Below are 19,405 nucleotides of genomic sequence, written 5' to 3' on the forward strand. Positions count from 1 at the left end.
TATATATTAATAAATTGTCTCTTATTTGAAATGATTAACATTGATGAGTAATAGAATTGAAAAGAAATTTGCTTATCAAAAGATCAGCTTTTAGTATTTGTTAACAGTAGATAGAAAACAAGTCAAGTTTTTTTTTCAATTCAGATAATCTTATGAGTAAATTAGGTTTTTATTCAATTAAAATAAAACAAACAAATACTTGTATTTCATGAACATAAATCGAATACGATTTGTTTTTAAATTTTAAAATTATAGTAAGACTGTGCTTTTGTCTTTAATTCTAGGAATCTATATGTATAAGCTTTCAAGATTCCATATCTAATTTAAAGCGAATTTTTTAATATTTAATTTAAGACGATTCTATTGTAGAAACTTTTACGCTAATAGAATCGAATCGAGTCATACTTTCAATACTTTTCTTTCGACTTATTGCAATGCCAACATTTTTATAAAGCGTAAAAAGCTTTCCTTTAATTTAAGTTTTTGGTGTCATGTTTAGTATTTATTCTTAAAAGTAAAAAATGTACAAAGTAGCTAAAATTAATTTACTCATATTTCAAATGCTTTGCTAAGCTTGCATTTGAAATATTAGCGCTAGTTATTAATTGATATACGGTTATAGTCACAGCTATGTTTAAATCTGGTGCACACACCTTCAAAACTAATCAAGATTTATGCAAATCCGTGATTATTTGGCAGCGTTTTGATTTCAAGCTAATGTAAAAATATGTTGCTGTATGGAAAAAAACGAAATCGCAAATATTGCAAGCTCCAGACACACACACGTGCTACACACACACACACACACACGCGCGCACACACATGCGCATACATTTAGGATTTGCATATGATGACAAAGTGCTCGCAGACAGCCGCAAACAATGAAAAATGTTTTCAGCCGGCGGCTACTGTGGCACACAAAATTTAATTTGCAACAAAAACAGCAACAACAACAACAAGAGCAAGAATTAAAATACTTTTTGCAATTGCGCAGGCGACACGTGACTGCGATTTATGAGCGTCACAATTAATTTGATACATATGTTTATGAATTTTTTGTTGTATTAGTATATTTATTGCATATGTAATCATTACATCAATATGTTTGCTTAGCAGAAATGCAGTGCATTGAACTGCTCGCGCTGATTGTTGACCATGTTGTTGTATTTGTAATTGCCAGCGGAGCTGCTGCTGCTGCCGCTGCTGCTGCCTACGCCGAGTCTGTTGCTGCGCAGGAAACTATCAACGGGACTGCTGGATACGGCATATTTGCCCTGGAGCATGTCCTGGTTGCGCATCGGGCTCAAATGCTTGGCGGGTATGGCCTTGCTGGGTGTGCGATTCTGATGGACCATCTTGTTGGTGGTTGTGTATTAAGTTTGGGATTAAGGTCAAATATAGCTTGATGCTTTGCTAGTTAGTCAGGGCACGTTGGTTAGCAGCGTGAGCACGGAGAATTCCAGACAATTGGCGCTGTTGCTGGTGCGAGAGCCTCCCTTCTTTGAGGATAAGTGCTTGGAGAGACTGTATAGAAGAAAAACCAATTAATCAGCTATTCAATTGTTTATTTCATGCTTTGTTTATGTACCTTAAATTATTTAGTAGCTTCGCTTTGGTGTCCGGTGTCTTCATTGACACATTTGCTTTTACACTTGGTCTTGAATTTTGTTTTTTTTGTAGAGCTTTAAACTAACGCGTTCGCTGTCTGTTGCTGTTGTGTTTTTTTCGCGGTCGAAACGCGCCGCTTTTATACCTTGGGAGGCTGAGGTTGCTCTGCTCATCATGCGGCCGGAGCGTGTTAGCCGCTGAAACGGGAACGGGTTTTGGACAAACATACGCAAATTGCCGCATTGTTATGAACACATCAGAAAGTCAGTCTGCCAAGTTGCCATGCGTCAATGTTGTGCCAAAAAAACAAACACAAAACAAAAGGAAATGTCTCAGACATCATCGGCGGCCCGAAAAAAAAACACAAACCATAACAAGTCGAGTTGAGAGCAAGGATTGCTAACGGTAAAAATGCCCTGTAAAAGTTTTAGTAACTAAAGTCTTTAGATATTCATTATTACTATAGCCTACAGCTATATAAATATATGAAATCGATGTTAATATACTGTATACAATGGCGAAATATTTCGTTTTATTTATTTTAATTCATTTTAAATAATTTGTTGTCATTATTATTTTCATTTACGTTATAACTCAACAATAAAAAATATGTACAAAAATTAATTAAAACAACATTTAGAAGTTTTCAGAATATTTAGTTGAAAGTTTAATTCTATTTTCCATTTGTAATGGATTTTTTTCTTAAGTCATGTATAAATTAAGAAGTAAGCTTACCAGAATTCTATCAAACCTCTATTCCATTAGAGCTAAATACAAATTTACAGGGTATGCATTAAATTCGTCACATTCTTAGAAATAGTAAACAATTCAAAATATTTGTTCAAAACAAATCAAGAGGGAGTTCCCCCATGCAAGTTTGGAAAAAGTTTAAAATACTTAAGTTTAAAAAAAATCCCTAGCAACGAAATGCAAGTTGTTTGGCTTCAAATCTGGAATATGTCGATTAAAATAAAAGTTGCACACGCTGGACAAATAAATATATTAAAACGTATGTGTGTGTGTGAAATTTGCATATTGTTTAAACTGAAATTTTGCTGGCATTTAATGGTATTAAGCGTCAAGTTAAGAGTCAAGTGCAAACATTGACATTTGATGAAAGTTTGCTAGACGTGCAGAGTACAACTCACAGCTCAAGCTAATATGCCTGAATTGTAGGGTGCAAGGCTTAAAACAAATTCTTTTAAAATTAGAGTTAGATTTTCCTGAATTTCCAATCAAGCAAAAGCTAATATGCCTTCAATGTAGTGTGCAAGACTTGAAAAAAACATTCAAATTTTCAAACTGAGTTTTTGAAATTTCAAAATCATGCCTCTTATAATATTTCAAGCTTTACCTAAGTATTATTTGCATAGTTCAGATCAATAAAAACAACATTAAGAAATAATTCATTATAAATAAACTGCGCATTGATACACTCGTACTATAAGTTGATTGGCTGATGCAATGCAACGAGCACTTTTCATCAGGCAGGCTTATCGCATAATATAATGATATCCATGCAAGAATTGACAGCTAGGTTTATGTCTCTCTATATGCAAAATAATTCAAAGTATATATTATAGTTGGAATGCAACAAACTTAAGTGTTTATATAACAGTTAGCATAGGCATAGTTTGCTAAGCTAGATGGATAGTATTGTAGTGTATGCCTTATAGAGAGCCGGCCGGTCAGCATGACCGACCTATACTACGTGCGTCTGGTCAGGTTCGGCGGGTTCGATGGGGGGTGGTCGTGCGCTGTTTTGCAAATGAGTGAGAAACCAGTTGGTTGGCAACTCTAATTTGCATTGTTGTCGCCGAACGAACGACGAACGAGTTTTTGTCTGCGTCTGTGTCTGGCGTTTATAGTATCTGTATCTGAGATATAGCAATACGATATATGTAAACTTCGGGGCCGGGGCTTTCTTTCGTTGCTCATGCGACACGTTGACTGCAGCTGTTGCTGTTGTCGCTTAGAACTAAATTGTGTATGTGACGTTTCTCATATATTCGCATTCATATGCATTTGCGACGTTTTCTCGGCTTGGGCTTGGGGATTATTTAAAGCAGCTGCTGTTCATATTAGAGTCTCAGTAGAGTGTACATCACAGTGGCGAGCGTTGTGTTGAGTTACCTGCAATTCAAAAATATATAATTCTTTCTTTTATACAAATGTGCAACTTGCAAAATTTTTGTGTCAATGCCAAAAATTAGCAATACGGATACCAAACAAAAATTACTCAAACAATTAAGGTGAGCAACAATAAATAAAAAAAGCTAGTTGCTCAGTTGTTTTCCAATTCCAATTCTAATTTACTTACTCTACTTGCAGATTGGGCAAAAATCTGTCGTCTAGCAAAGGCTCGCGTACAGGTAACTCCGCCAACAATAAGGAACTCAAAGTGCTAACCCTGCTGCAAACTGTGCCGTGAACTCCAAACACTCTCTGCTTCAGTCTCATTCTGCGCAGCTCAAAGCAATTGGAATACCAAATTATATAGATTTCTTGAAAATTACCCTACCCAAAAGCAAGCTCAACAAAATGGTCTATGCGGAACGCACCGACAAGTGTCTGGCCAAGAATGATGCTAGCCAGAGCAAATCACCCAAAACTTCCTCTGCCTCATACACGAAACAGCAGTCGAATCATGGTTCGGGCTCCTGGAGCAGTCAAGCCTCCAGTGCCGACAAATGGAAATACAACAATATGGTCAAGGATAATCGCGATCAGTTCAATGGCATGCACTTTGGTTAGGATGCCAGTGTAATTGATAGTTTTGGATAGGCCTATGCCTGCAACGTGATTTTGACTATTACCGTTAGTTTAACTTGTTGTTATTTCTGGGTTCCATGGGGTCTTTAGCTCTAAGCTTGTTATTATTGTGAACTAATCAAAATTTAAATACCTGCAAAAAAATTTTAATCAAGATGCGCAAAAGAGCTCACAAGTGTTTCATTTAAAACATTTGAGGTTAGCTTTAACAGAAACTTGTTTCCTCGTTTATTTGAGGTTAAGTTACACTCGTTTAAGCTGTGTGGTGAAAGTTGTGTCTTAAAATTAAACAAGTATTATGGAATAATTCCAGGAAAAAGTTTGCTCACAATAAGCAAAGTTTATTTGAGGTTAGAAAGCTCCAAAAATAAACAAGCAGAATGCTTAAATTTTGTTTGAGGTTAAGTTAAACTCGCTAGAATTCTGTGCTGAAAGTGCAGTCTTAAAAATAAACAATTATAATGGAAGAAGCTTGTAGACAAAGTTTATTTGAGGTTAGAAAGTTTCTTTCTATCGAAAGAGATATAACTTATATAAATAAGTGAGCACTGACACGCCCAAAGTATAAGAGAAAACAACGCTTGTCCTTATATGTTTATAGACTCTCTCATATTGTATCTTAAGTTAGTTTCGTATTTACTTTTTGTGCGTTTGAGGTTATGGTGAGTCATTAAACACAAAGAAGAAACGACGATTTGAAAACGAGTCAGTTAATTTATTTTGAACTACAACACTCAAATTTTATTCAAATATTTTAAAATACTTTAAAAAATAGTTCTGAGTTACAACTTTGTATTTAATGCAAGAATTAATTTGTAAAGCTGTTAATCTACAACTTCCATAACCATTGACCTTGCTACTTGACTTTTAGCATATTTCACTGTCTATAAAATATTTTGCATGCATATTGCGGTGGCTATAACCCCGATTAGCTCAACTGAGCTGAGCCCTCCCGGAAAGTGCACTTAATACACATTAGCTACGCTTATTTGACAGACGCATAGACTAAGGGCTCTAATGTTGCTGCTGCTGCTTTGCAATATTGATGATGTCTGCCGCATGTCAAGCTACTCCCACCCCATCAGCTCATCCCCTTGACTGGCGTGTGGCCATGCGCAGAGCCAGAGCAGAGCGGAGCAGCAAGTGTATCTCAGGCAGGCATTACCGCAGAACGGCGTCCGTAGGTCGTTACGGCAGAATGGTCGAACGGCATTTACGCATCAACTGAATCAGAAGTGCGAAATTTTTATAATTTTTCAATTGTATTGTTTGCCTGATATTCTTCTTCCCTTGACACACGACTGCACAAGGGACAGAAGCACGTGGCGCCCGTTGGGCTATTAGGAAGCGTTTGCCTTCAACGGCGCTAATAGAAAATAAAAATCCATATACAATATATATATATTTTAGATATAGACAGGCAGAAGGTTTGCCCAGACTAAATGTTGCGGCTTCCGGGAAGCTGTCACAATATGCGACACTTGACATGTCCTGGAACTTACTTTGGCTACTTCTGTTTCTCTCTTTTTTTTTTTGTTGTAATTACTTTGATTCCTAGCGCCAGGCGGTCGCTACTTAATCCAGGCTAGATTGCTAGTCACTGTTTTTGGGTTTCTCAGCATCTTTGTCACCATTGCAATTAAAAGCGCACAGCAGGTGGCTGCAATACCTTTGACTATTGAGACTTGAGTGTGGCTCATATATGTTGATAGTGTCACATTGCAAGGATTTCCCAACGTGATTGCTGACGACCGACGCTTGATTTGATGGCTGCACGCGGCGCGAAAGCAATTATCGTCTTATAGTTTTAGAAACATATGTTATTTTATTTTTTCTGTTTTATGTTTTCAGTTGGGGAGTCGCGTGCTTGCTGGAACTGGTCAGCAAGCTTGTGAAACTTCTTGTGCGCCGCCTTATTCTGTACTGCGGGGCTTCGTTTGACAGAAACCCTTATGTTGTTCTGGCGCTGGCGATAAATCTTCATGGCTGAACTGATGTCAGTGTGTGACATAGTTAAATCTGCACGTGGTTGGAATTAATGTAATAATTTCCGTAACTTTAGCGAGACCGGCTGCTAAATCGCAGGATTGCATTAAGTGACGAGCCTACCCATATTACAAGTACCTATACCATTTTATCTGGAGTTTGAGGCCAACAGCAACGAAAGTGAGGAGGGGGGGGCGTGCGTCAGATCAACTTCGACTCATCGACAGATGTTTTCGCTTGTTCAGTGTTTGTGTGTGGCCTTGGGATGAGTACAGGCGGTCTGATTTGCGCTGCTTGCGAAACAATTGTTGGCATTTTCACGCGTTGCTTATATCCTGCCAGCAGTTGTAAATTGTTTTGCATCGACTCGACATCGTGTGCGGGCGTTGACTTACAAAAGGTGTTTTGGTTGGGTTCGTAAACATTTATGTGTTGTTGAGTTGTTGTTGTTGCCCAAGGTGTGAGCAGTTTTATACATCAACAGATATAATCAAATTGATTTGCCAAGCCTTCGCCCTCGCCCTTACCCCCTTCCCCCATTACCATATGCAATGTGCAAAAATCGTGCATTAAACTCTTGGCAGTTCAATGAATGATTGAACTCCAGCAATTGTATATGGGTTAAGTGATCCTCATGCATGTCAATGCATCAATAGCAAAGGTGTCTTTTATTCTATATAAATGAATTTATCAAATGAAAAGTAATTTCTTTATAGCATGCAACAAAATAGTTATGAAATCATATCAAATATTGCTTTGATTTTAATCTAAAATTTTATTCATGCAACAGAAATATGTTAGATAAAAAAATTTGTTTAATTTTTGAATATAGAAAATGTTACCTAATGATTTGAATAATATATAATTTCGTACTGGAGACGTCTGTTTAGGCGATTGATTTCAGTCTTAGAATTAATGAGAAATAATTAAATACATATATATAAAGCAAAGAATATGTGGGATTCCCTGAATCTCAAAGAGTCGAAACAGCCCGAGCTCCGACATTTCTGGACCTTTGTATAACTTAGTTATGTTAAATATAGCGCCTTTAATAAAATCATATATAGGCAAAGTAGACGTGGATTACTTACCGTTTATTCAAGTGCATATCTAACTTTACGAGTCTGGAGACATACAATATCAAATATTATTGCTATGGTGTTTGTGGTTCTGCCTGTGCATGAACAACAGAATTCGAGTATAGGTTTTAAACGATCAGCAGTAGAGAAGTTTAGTAATTTAAGCTAAGTTTTATGTTGCCAAGAATAAAAACGAAACTAAACAATGATAATAGATAAACTTTATGCATTATATGTAAACAAGTCATCAAAAATTTGAAAATTTAACAATTGTAGCTCTATGAATTTTTTAAGTTTCCTCATTACCAATTCGCTTGGAAGCTTAGGGTCTTTACAAGAGCTTTTCACCGGCTCCATATTGCTGATAGATTGCTCTTACTATCTGGCTCTTTCCAAAGAGCGTGCCCAAATCTCCGCCCACTTTCTTTCTTGATCAGTGGATGGATGGCGCAATAAATTATAAGAAATTCAATTTAGATCATAGGATCCATTTTAATAATGAGCATTCAATATGTAAGTCTTAATAAAATCAATTGATATGTTGATATTAAAGTTTCCATTCCTAATCCATTCATTTGCTGAAATAGTTGAACTCCAAGCAAAGATTGCTTATTAGAGATCAACGCATATATTAAAATAATAATTATATGTATGCCCATTAATTATATTTGCTCAAGAGTAAAGTTAGCATTATGCATATAATAAGGCAAACATTCAGTTCAACAAAAGCTGCCAATTATTATTACTAAAGCAAAATCTGAATTCAATTGTGAGTTGAGGATTTTAAATTGTGACGTGGCTGCCAATAAATGGAAATTCAACCACCGTTAAATAAACGGTGGCAGGACAACAAATACAAAATACAAAAACATTATTTAGCCGCCATTGCTGTGTTTGTGGCCTGATCGACAGCTGTCACGAATGACAATTGGATTGTCGAGCTCGCGGAGTTCGCCGGGCCCGGGCATCAATTTCATATAAAATATGCAATAAAAATATGAGACGCTGCGGCGTTTATATTATTTATAGAGTTTTTTTTTTCAATTTGGGGTACAAACAACAACGCCAAATCGTTATGAAAATTGAAACAATGGCAATGGTTTTTATATCGTAACTCAAACTGCTGCCCTTTGGCCTCTCTGCCCTTTGCCCTCCACCCTCTGGCCACCGCCCTGCTGTGCATGCTGTGGTGAGTGGTTCAAATGCAAGCCTGGAGTGGCACTTGAGTAAAACACAGAATTGTGGTTGCGTTTTTTGTTGCTTGCGTGCATAAGTGTGGGATGAGTCGATGCTCTAAGCAAATGAGCTACATGCATATATATCAATATATTGATGGGATTAAGAAGTGTACTAAGCCAAAGAATAATTCAAAAATTAATAAATTATTTATATTAATGTTTACTTAGCGTTTTATTTACTTAAAATAATCAAGTATTGTTTTCTTCGTCAGCTTCTAGCTTAAGCCTAGCCTGAAATAATGTCGCGGTAGCTATTTAGCTTCAAGTTATAAGTTGAGAAAACTATTGCCCAGGTAGCTCAGCATTATGGTGGACAGAGCCTGCACTTTTGAGGCGGTGCTCTTGCGCATTGCGCACCATGCCTGGTACTCCTTATCCTCGCCGGTCGCCTTCATGCAATCGAAGTCCCAAATTTCTCCCACTCGGAAGTTTTTACAAATATAGGGCAAAGTACATTTGGTGGTCGTGCACGAAAACGGCTCGGTGTGTCAGGTCCATAGCGCAAAAAGCTCATGTTATGATTCATCCTATTGCCCTTAAAGTCCACGCAGACTGCGTGGCTACAACCGCAGAGGCAGCTGATCAGGCTTGCTAGGGCAATGTATTTAAGTAAGGCACTTAGTCTTTCCCAGTACATAATGAAAGCATCTTCAACGTCGACATCCTGGCAACAACAGAAGCGGAAAATAATAGTGAAATGTAAATTATATATATTAACCTACGTATTTTTGGGTACAAAATGCAGCAAACATCTAAGTCAACCATCCTTTTATTGTTCTTAATAAATGTCATACAGCATTTGAGTCTTAAGGCCGAATAATTCATTAAAAATATGCCCCCGAATAAAAAAAAACGTGTGTCCAAATAATATATTTATAGCCATTGAGATGCTACAACGCTTGATGTTGCCGCTCTAATTCGGGGTTTTATATATTTTTTAAAAAATTATTTAATCCGATACGCGTTATGTTGTGAATTGCGAACATTGTCGATTAAGACTGTAAGACTAACCGACTATGAAAGCCTTGGCACTGCGACGCAGCAAATTTGAGAGATTTATTTTTAAATAATAATAATAATAAATAATCACAATTGTTTCTGATAACAGCTTCAAAACAAGATTTATTTCAAAATTAATTTTAAGTACTGAGCTAAGCTAAGCTAAATATGTTTAAAAAGGATAAAAAACGGCAATGATATGCTTGGAGTATCTATTGTTATAACCCCAATACACACACTCACACGCACACACACACATACATGCAGAGGAGCTTCAGCCAAGTGAAGAGCTTCAAGCAACAGCTTGCCATTTGTGGCCTGTCTTTTGGGTGGTTTCAACTCAAGTGTATATATGTGTGTGTGAGTGTGTGTGTGGCATGTTGCAGCTTGCGTGGCATATGCATTGCCGCACAATCGCATCATTTGAGCAATTAAGTGTGTGTATTATCCCTGCAACACCGCCACTGTCAAAAGGGCCTTGAACATATTATACACACAACAGAGCCAGAGCCACAGCCACAGCCTCAGCCACTGCCCCTGGCCCTTTATGTCCTGCCACCGGAAGTACATTGAATTGTTCTATATGCCTGTATTGGTTTGCATCTGTATGTGTGTGTGTGTGTGTGTGTGTGTGCTTTTATGCCGCAAATTGTGCATTTATGTCGACAATGCCGCAGCAACTTGACGCATTTAGAGCTCAGAGCCTCAACTTTGCAGCAGCTTCAATCGGCGCTGCGGTTGAAGTTGAACAATAAAGCATTTGAACTGCTGTTGGCTGCGGATCATCATCACATACGAGATTTTCTTTTTGGCTTTGCCTTTGTGCTCAGTTCGTAGTTCGCAGGGCGTGTTGCTGTCAAATCTCAGCCCAGCACTCTGTGGTCACGCCCACCGCCCAAGCAACAACGACCAACGCATATGCTCAACAATTATTCTTTGTTCTGTGCAATAGTTTATCCAAACTTGATAAGATTTTACAACTAATTTTGCCGCTCAAGGAGTGTCAAACACAAGCTAGAGCTAGCCTAGCTGCCCACAGGACACGCCCACTCATACACACACATTGGCACTCGATGGGCAATTGAAAAATTCAATTTGAAATTCAATTGGCATTTGAAAAATATGTCACAGCAGCAAAAAGGACGAAAAGGACGACACACACGCACCCAGCGGGGAAGCCGCATTAAGTGCCAAACATATTTTGATCAAAATATTTCGGACTTTTAACTTTTATGGTTGTTATGGCAAAAGCAGCAGCAGTAGCAACAAATGTAATTACAAGTTGAAAAAAAAGTAGAAAAACAATGTTTAAATACTCTTTTATTGTTAAAAATATGAAAATGAAAATGTATGCCTTAATGTAAATAAAAATTGATTTTATTTTTTTTTTAAATAAATAATTTATTTTTAAACATAAAAATGTAAGCAACGTATTTTATTTTATTTTAGAGAAATACATTTGTACAGTCCTTGTATCTTTTATATAACGATATTCGATTTTACGATATTTAATTTTTACGGTATTTCAAATTTAACGAATATAACGATTCGCCTCACGGTAAGATAATGCCTAGGTCTTGCTATATTTACGATTTTCGCTCAATATAAATTTTCGTGATTTTTATTTAAAATTTTAAAACTGTATCAATTCTTCTCACGCTAATCTTGCCATTTACATATATACTGACTCTATTAATTTTGGAATATTTTTTACTTATATTTTCAACTTAAATACAATCAATTTGTACTACAATTTAAATTTGGGCTGAACATTTAATGATATTCGCATCAATCGCAGTACAAGACAGATATTCCCAATGAAATCAAACTCAATAACAACTGTTAACAAGATTGTAATAACCACTTGAAGACATATATCAAAAGTGCCGCACGCACAAAAAGAAAACAATGTGGGGCTTCCCAAGCTATAAGAAAAACAATAAATTATGCACAACGCACAAAAGACACAACCTGCCGAGGCTGGAAGGCTGGCAGGCAACCTGAGCAATAACAATATGCTACAAATCCAAACACTAATTGCTAGGCTAAGCACAGGCCAAGGGGCACGACCCAAGCAGCAGCAGCAGTTTGTTATTGTTTTTACCAGCGGAAGGTTTGTTCGGAAGCTGAAGCCTTAGGACACAATAGAGAGACAGAGAGAGAGAGTGAGAGAGCGAAACGCATCCCAACCCCCACACGTAGCAACAATCTCATAAATAATGGCAAAATTTCATTAAGACAAATTATTGTCTATCAATATGTTGCCACATTGGCTGGCGGAGATTTGTTGCCACTGCCTAATCGCATCAAATATTGTGCGCAGGATATGAAACGGACGCGTGTCCTGGCATTAACTGGCCGCTCAACGCTTATTGCGCTTGTATTTGTGCTTGTGTTTACATAATAATATTTGCGGCTCATAATTGCATAAATTTTTAAAGCGAACATTTTGCGTGCGACCAAAGCCAGCAACCCTGCAACCTCAATGGGGAAAAAGCCACCTTGCCACCTTGCCACACGCCTCTGCCACAGCCGCATTGTTGCTGTTGCATTGGTTTGCCTTTTGGGTTGCGGTTTGCTCTCAGCTTAAATACGTTGAAAACGAAATTAAACATGCCCGCGGTCTTCAAACAGCAAATTGAATTACCAACTTGTATAGCTGTATATCATATATATGTATATATATAATATATGTATGCTTAGGTCACGTGCTGTGCTTAAAATTCTCAAGAGCATATATGCCATATCTGTAAAAGATAATTATTACAGCAAGCGTTTCACATAACAAAGAACAAGCTTCAATATTATTTATTTTTCGATTTTTTATCTGGCTTGGTAATTGAAAAATCAGCTACCACTTGACTTCTCTGTAATTGTTATGAGCGCATAAATTAAAATTTCTATGAGACACTCACACTACATACAATCGACACAACACTGCGCCATGGTTCATCAAATTAAATCAAAGATGCTCACTTTCCACTAGAAAATCGAGTGTGAAATTGGATAAGAATTAAGAGCACAGCTGCCCCAAAGTGTCTTTGGACTGGGGAACGGAAAATGTGGAGAGTTCAAAGCTGGCGCTTGCGACAGTTTTTATTCACTTTATTGTTTTATGGCTGAGAAATTTCTGAAAGAAATATGAGTACGCCCTAAGCAATTTTCGGAGATGTTCATAAAATTTGTTTGTTTGTTGAATAATCGTTTCTTCAATTGAACAATGAATTAAAAACTTACAAACTAATTGATTGTATTATATTTTGCTTACATCAATTTTAGTTTAATAATAAATAAACTTACAATTTAATTGCTTTATTATGTATTATTTGTAATAAATTTGGAAATTTAAAACTAGTCTCTTAAAATTTGCATTAATTCTAAAAATTTCTATGCATAAATAAATGTTCATTAAGCTCTTGAAGCTTTTCTAGCATGAACTCCTGGAAGTATGCTACAATTTCTAGCACGCTCTAGCTTATCAGTTTGTCTGCTTGACTTTTGTGTATGGAATAATATTGATGCAACTGACAGTTTGCATTCTTATGGCCTGCTTTTGAGCTCGGCCACTTGAGCGACAGCAAAATCACTAACTTGGTATTTTATATGTGTGCATAAAGCTTATATAGTTAACTCACACACACACACACACACGGTCACATCACTAAAGACACTAAGCACGGCAAAAAGACATTAAACACGACAACGAAATAGAAAAAAAAACATTGAAATTCCTTATCAGCATTTCCGCTTTTCGTGACCAATGTCTTGAGCGTGTGCGTGTGTGTTAGTGCACGTGCCTGTATGTGTGTGTGTGTGTGTGTGTGGTTGTATCAGTTTCGCACACAAGCTCAATGGGGGCCCACTGGTCATGCAAAGGTTATAGAAATGGAAAATATAAAAGCCAAGAAGCTAACGTAGCTCGTAGCACCTGTCATAGGCTTTTTGGCGGTTTTACTGGTTTCGGTGGCGCGGTGGTGGAGCCTGGCCCTGAATGATAGACACGCCAACTAGCTACGACCGAAAGGACATGCTTCGTCGCTGGTTATCCTTCATTATTCATAAATATGCAAATCACACAAAGCACACAGCACACACAGCATGTAATAAATTCTCAATGGCCAGCCCATTGGCCAGTTAGTTGAGTTGAGTTGAGTCTTGGCCACATTTTCGACCTAAACGTGCGCATTGAGGCTAAACTTACAATTTGAATATTATAGCCCACACGGTCGATAGGCCAGTTCTGTTCATGTTTAACACTCAATTCCATGTAGCAACTCCCAGTTGCGACAAGCTAAGAAGAAAATTGCTAAGTTGGATTGGATGGTGGAAAGTTGAATTTGTGTTTGATTGGATGCTCTTACTAAAAAACGATTTGAATTCAAATTGAAAACAAATCAAAAAATGGGAGTTAATGCTAGGAAAATACGCATTAAAATTAATAAAATGAAATAAAGTTTAAGAAAATTAATTACTATAATTAATTATTTATTCGAATATATCATGTGAAGCGGTATTTTAACATTTACATATGTAATATAATATTAAAATAGGATAAAAAAAGATTGCTTTAAAAAGAAATGCTGACTTTTATAAATTAATGAGTGTTAAATATATTCTAAATCTTATCAATTATTATTACTACATTAAATATAATCAAAATAATCATACGCATCTATTAAGAAATAATCCTTCTGAGTAAACTGCTGAGTAGACGCCTTTCAGTTAGGGTATAAGTATTCAACTCTATAGAGCCTGGGCATATGCCACATTACCTCCGAAACAAATTAAATCGTTTCGCATTGGAGTCGAACTAAGCAGAAGCAGAAGTGGAAGCAGAATCACTGTAAGGACAATCACACATGGGTTGATGCTCGTTAGGGGCGGCTGATGTGCATGGCATGTGGTGGGCGTTGCCACAGCCGAACACACACACACACACATGCATACATATATTTAATTGCGTGTGTAATCTGTGAAAACCACACACGCACACACATGGAGAAAGGAGAATCTGTTGACACACTACATATGTATGTATGAACGTTTATATGTGGGAAAAAATAATTTTCTTTCTTTTTTTTTTTTTTTGATGTTGAGCATCCACTTCCCAGCGCAGTGCTGAATTGTCTGGACATAACGTTGCTTGATTTAAAACAACATAAATCATAAATTTTCTTGCTCCATAACCAACCCCAGCCCAAGGCCCACCTTACATACATAACATATATACATATGTCTGTATGTATTTTTGATAATGCGCACAATCGCAGCCAGGACACGAATTCAAAATCGTAAGGAGCACAGCGCCAAGCAATTGGAAGTCGTTGTCGTTTTGTTTGCCCAGCATAAAATGTGGGCTTCCTGCTTGGGCCTGCTGGCAGGACTTGTCTCTCCTTTCGCTCTGGACTTTGTCTTGGGCTCGCAGTCGAGGGAGCGCAAACAAGCGTATAAATTGAGTTATAATTTTGTTTCAGCTGCCAATTGGATTGTAACACAGGAAATGTTGTTAAAACGATATCAGTTCAGCCTAATGACTTCCATGCCTAACGGAACTAATGTGGTAACATGGCTCATGAATTGTTGTAGATTGGGAATTAATACATTTTCTAATAAAAAATTAGTTTAAATACATAAAAAAATTAATAACTATATAATTAATAATACAGAAGCAAATTTATCAATCATTTAATTACTGATATTTATTTTCTTTATTGATTAGCAACTCGCTTTATTGTCTTATTATTAGTTATCGATTTATTTATTTATTATTTATTTTTAATTTGACCAACTTACTCGCCGCATTGCAGCCGCAGGAATATGGTTATCAGCCATTTTATTTTTTATATATTTTGGAATTATGTGCAATATTTTTGCATAAAAGTTGAAAACTATAACTAACTGTAAATTTTATATTTACTTAAAGAGCAGCAGCAGTTCATTTATATATTCTAATTAGGATAAAAAAGTACAAAATAGATTATATCTATGGTATAGAACCTTTTCATAGCCTCACTTGATGACTTTATCTTGCGTGTCTACACTCTCTCTCTCTCTCTCTTCTCTCTCTCATCGTGGCGCGCTACTCGCGCTCATTCTCGAAACTTATTTGTTATTTGGGACGTATTTTCGGATTGGTCCGCTCTCTTAAAGCTTCTCTCTAAGTCCACCCGATGCGTGTTCGATGCAAAATGCCGCGTTCGCATTATAAACATTTCGAATACAGCAACTTTAACTTTTGGCACATTATATAAAGTGATTTACCAATGCGTTGCGGTGCGATAGTGTTTCCGCTATTTGACGAGATTGTAAAAACGACATGATTTGGTGGATTGACTTAGTGACTCACAGTGCGTAATAGTCCTTAAGTATGAAGTAATAAGCGTATTTCTTCCCTTATTTAATTCGTTGTTCCTCCAGATTTTTCCACGGTTTAATGGCGCCAATCAGCGCCACACAGTTCCCTCAATTATTCTGTTTTGGACCTATGGGCACGATTATGTTATCGCTTGATCTGCATTGTCGTCATTTACTACAGCTGTTTGGAATTTGCTGCAGCAGGCGGAGCGTATCTGGAGGTTTATCATCATCGGCTTACTCGCACTTTATTTGCGTGTGCTCGTATTAGCTGGTTTCTACCATCGTGGCATTGCATTAAACATTTGAAGAAACTGGATGCAGACTGGTTATTTGCATTTTTCTCATCATTGTATGGAAAGTCTTCATGTTCTTAAATAGCCGTTAGAAGAAGCATCTTCTTTCTTTCGGGAAGACAAATTATTCATCGCTACTTGTGCACTGAAATATAATTCGCTTATATTTGAAAGTTTAATTTAGTAAACACAACCTACGCTTATAAGCAGGCTCAAGAACAAGAGTATGCAAAAATTTCGTAAATTACATTACAACAAATTTGGAAACAAAAATTCACGCAATTTAGTAGTATTATGTATAAAGTAAAGCAACTGGATGTGTTGTTTGTCATATTAACATATATATCTTTTATTTATTCTATATTTTTGCTATAATATTCCTTATTAGAATATTTTGGAACTTTTTGCTAATTTTTCATTCCTGTCAAATATTTTTATACAGTGAATGTGTAAATTTAATTTAATTTAAACAATTTAAACAGTACGCAAATATAAGTAAATAATAATATAAAAATGCTGTGCCTGTAGTAGCTTTGAAGTATGGATTATATACAAATATATAGGAATATCTAGTAAGAGATGAGATGAGCGTCAATAACTCAGAGACTGTAAGAGCTAGAGCAACTAAATTTGGTATGTTAGTTCTTCTTTTTTAGAACTCAATTTGTAGTATTTAAATATTTAGAATGGAATCGTTTTTCTCCAAAAATATTTGGCTAAATACATATCTTTTTAATATATTTTAGCATTCAACTAGTTTACTTGAGCTTCTGACTCTGTTTCTAATTAGCGAGTGCTCGCTCTGCATAAATTTGTTATTTTGGTTAGCAGTGCTGAGCCAGCAATAAAAACTGAAATTAATTAGTGTTGTTAGCTTAAGTGCTGGCACTTTGAGTGTTGCTTAATTCTGTAGCATTGTTTAATCTCATTCTGCGTACAAGCTCAGCAAAGCATTGCTCATAATTCTTAAACAACTGAGCTGTGGGTTATTCTTTTGATACTCTGTATAAAATATATATATTTATAAATAAAGAGAGGCAAGGGTATGGCCATAACAGACTGCATAACTTTCATACATATATAAGCCTGTGTGTGTATGCTGTCGGCTTGAAATATCAAAATGGCAATTTTACGCTTATTTTGGCATTTTGTGGGCATTAAGCGTCGCTACCTGGGCCAGGCCAGGCCAGGCCAGGAGAGCCAACCATTGAGTAGCATGCTCGAGCATGTCTTTACATCTGTTTACGCTTGGCTATAGCTCAAAGTACCCAACTGGGCTGAAAGCTACTGAGCTGAGTGTGGAGTGGGTGGGGCAAAACAAAATGGCGGCATTTTAAATGCTCAGAGAGACTGCAACATAATTAAAATTCAATTATAAAACGCGTGCGATAAATGCTAAAGACAGACAGTTGCATACATTGTATGGCTCCAAGCTGCTGTTTGTTTGTATTTTTAACATCTTTACTTGACTTTTGTCTGCTCAGCGATCTGTTGCTGCTGCTGCTGCTGTTGTCTGGGTGTATCTTTTGTGTTGCTGTTGTGCGAAATCGATCTGCAGTCAATTGCGCGACCGAAAACGCGCAAAAGTCACGTAGTCAGCAAACTGTTCTGTTCTGTCTGTTGCAGTCAGACATTAACCTCTCGTATAGACAACGCTAATGGGGCAACAAAAGATTTACGCCAATTATTGTTTAGCCAGTGCTCACTGTATATGCATTACTTATGCGCTGTTGGCGCAATTAAAGTGTCAGAAGCTTGGAACATGCAATATTTCATGACGCAATGCCCAAGATTATGAATATAAATGCAAATTAGGCACAGTTCCTAGGCAAAGGCCATACCTATGTATGTATGTGTACGTTCATATATTCGGTAGCTCATTCACCTGTCTATTGCAAGTGGTCATTTCGGTGGGTTAGGGAGCGTGACAATCATTAAAACTCCAAGTCCAGTCCAGTCCTAGTCCCAGAGCCTTCGTCGCTTGAACAATCAGTGAAAATGACTAACGGTAACCACGATAGTCCACATCCGGGCCTAGACTGTGTGTACGCTACTCCTTGTAAAGCTTTTACGAAAGAAAATTACGCTCTTATCTTGCTTCCTGTCGTGACACAATTTTCTATCATACGCCTCAGCTCAAAGCAACTAAAAGCACAACTCTCTCTCTCTCTCTTTCACTCATACACTCTTTTGCTCTCTTTCTGTGTGTGTTTGTTGTGGCTAACGGCAAAGACATAAAGTTATTATTGCTTTTGGTCACCCTGGTGTGCGGTACGTAACTATTCCGGGTCTCCATGATAAATGTCTGCAGCGCACGTTTCGACCAACGTCATAATTTAGTCAACATTACATCATATATACTTATACTGTTACTACAACCTTATATTGGCCTAGAAAATTGGGTTAGAGCTCCTGCAAACTCTTGCATAATTAGATAGACCCGTCGCATGCAAAGCGATTTTAATAGATTAACTCGAAACTAAGTAAATTTCTATGAATATCATAAATAGTAATTTGTAATTAAGTCTATTCCCAATACTACTGCAACACCCACCCATATATCATCTGACTCCAAACTTCTCTCTCTCTACCTCGGAACGCGTTGTAATGAGCAAACGTAAATCGAAATCTACCGTACGTGACAAATTGAAAAAAAGCGCATCAGTGAAGCGAAGTTAACTAGTGAGACCTGTGTGGAATCAACCATAGAATATTGGACGACGACGACGACGACGACGACAGTTTTGATGACTTCCTACGACAGCCAAGCAGCAGCAGCAGCAGCAGCAAACAACAAAAGCTACTGCAACTTCTGCTGGTGCTGCGTTTTACGAGCGTCAGTTTGAATCAGTTTTACTCACAAAAAAATCATTTAAAGAAAACAGACGACTGCAGCCGACAATTTGCGACTCTGTACATGAAAATCCTTTGGCAGCTATATATACGCATCAAGGAGAATAAATGATTCGACTAAATAGATATTTCTGTATTCATTTTATGCAAACTGAATTTGAATTACGCTCAGCTGCATTCTGATATTGAATGAACTCCTTTTGAATTAAAATTGGGAAAA

At 37.0% G+C, this 19,405-nt stretch overlaps 3 protein-coding genes across 3 annotated transcripts; 2 read left to right on the forward strand and 1 right to left on the reverse strand.

Moving 5' to 3' along the window:
* Positions 1-1,046: 1,046 nt before the first annotated feature.
* LOC108603494 lies at positions 1,047-1,718 on the reverse strand. Its single transcript, XM_017992356.2, has 2 exons — positions 1,589-1,718; positions 1,047-1,524 (listed from the first exon to the last, which is right to left on the reverse strand). Exon 2 carries the CDS (start codon positions 1,353-1,355, stop codon positions 1,110-1,112), a length of 246 nt encoding a protein of 81 aa, XP_017847845.1. The 5' UTR covers positions 1,356-1,524; positions 1,589-1,718; the 3' UTR covers positions 1,047-1,109.
* Positions 1,719-3,693: 1,975 nt separating this feature from the next.
* On the forward strand, positions 3,694-4,053 carry LOC108599700. The gene is made up of 2 exons (XM_017986700.2): positions 3,694-3,860; positions 3,940-4,053. The coding sequence occupies exons 1-2, from the start codon at positions 3,808-3,810 to the stop codon at positions 4,037-4,039; spliced, it is 153 nt and encodes a 50-aa protein (XP_017842189.1). The 5' UTR covers positions 3,694-3,807; the 3' UTR covers positions 4,040-4,053.
* On the forward strand, positions 4,053-4,548 carry LOC108599690. The gene has a single exon (XM_017986689.2). The coding sequence runs from the start codon at positions 4,150-4,152 to the stop codon at positions 4,360-4,362; it is 213 nt and encodes a 70-aa protein (XP_017842178.1). The 5' UTR covers positions 4,053-4,149; the 3' UTR covers positions 4,363-4,548.
* The last annotated feature ends 14,857 nt before the right edge of the window (positions 4,549-19,405 follow it).

This window comes from Drosophila busckii, chromosome 2L (genome assembly GCF_011750605.1).
Source record: "Drosophila busckii strain San Diego stock center, stock number 13000-0081.31 chromosome 2L, ASM1175060v1, whole genome shotgun sequence".
NCBI lineage: Eukaryota > Metazoa > Arthropoda > Insecta > Diptera > Drosophilidae > Drosophila > Drosophila busckii.

What these genes read in the sequence shown, in the direction of transcription:
- LOC108603494 (XM_017992356.2), bottom strand. Translation starts at nt 1,355, where the DNA reads ATGGTCCATCAGAATCGCACACCCAGCAAGGCCATACCCGCCAAGCAT.
- LOC108599700 (XM_017986700.2), top strand. Translation starts at nt 3,808, where the DNA reads ATGCCAAAAATTAGCAATACGGATACCAAACAAAAATTACTCAAACAA. An exon ending in AAATTACTCAAACAATTAAG is followed by an intron (nt 3,861 to 3,939) that starts GTGAGCAACAAT and finishes CTCTACTTGCAG; the next exon opens with ATTGGGCAAAAATCTGTCGT.
- LOC108599690 (XM_017986689.2), top strand. Translation starts at nt 4,150, where the DNA reads ATGGTCTATGCGGAACGCACCGACAAGTGTCTGGCCAAGAATGATGCT.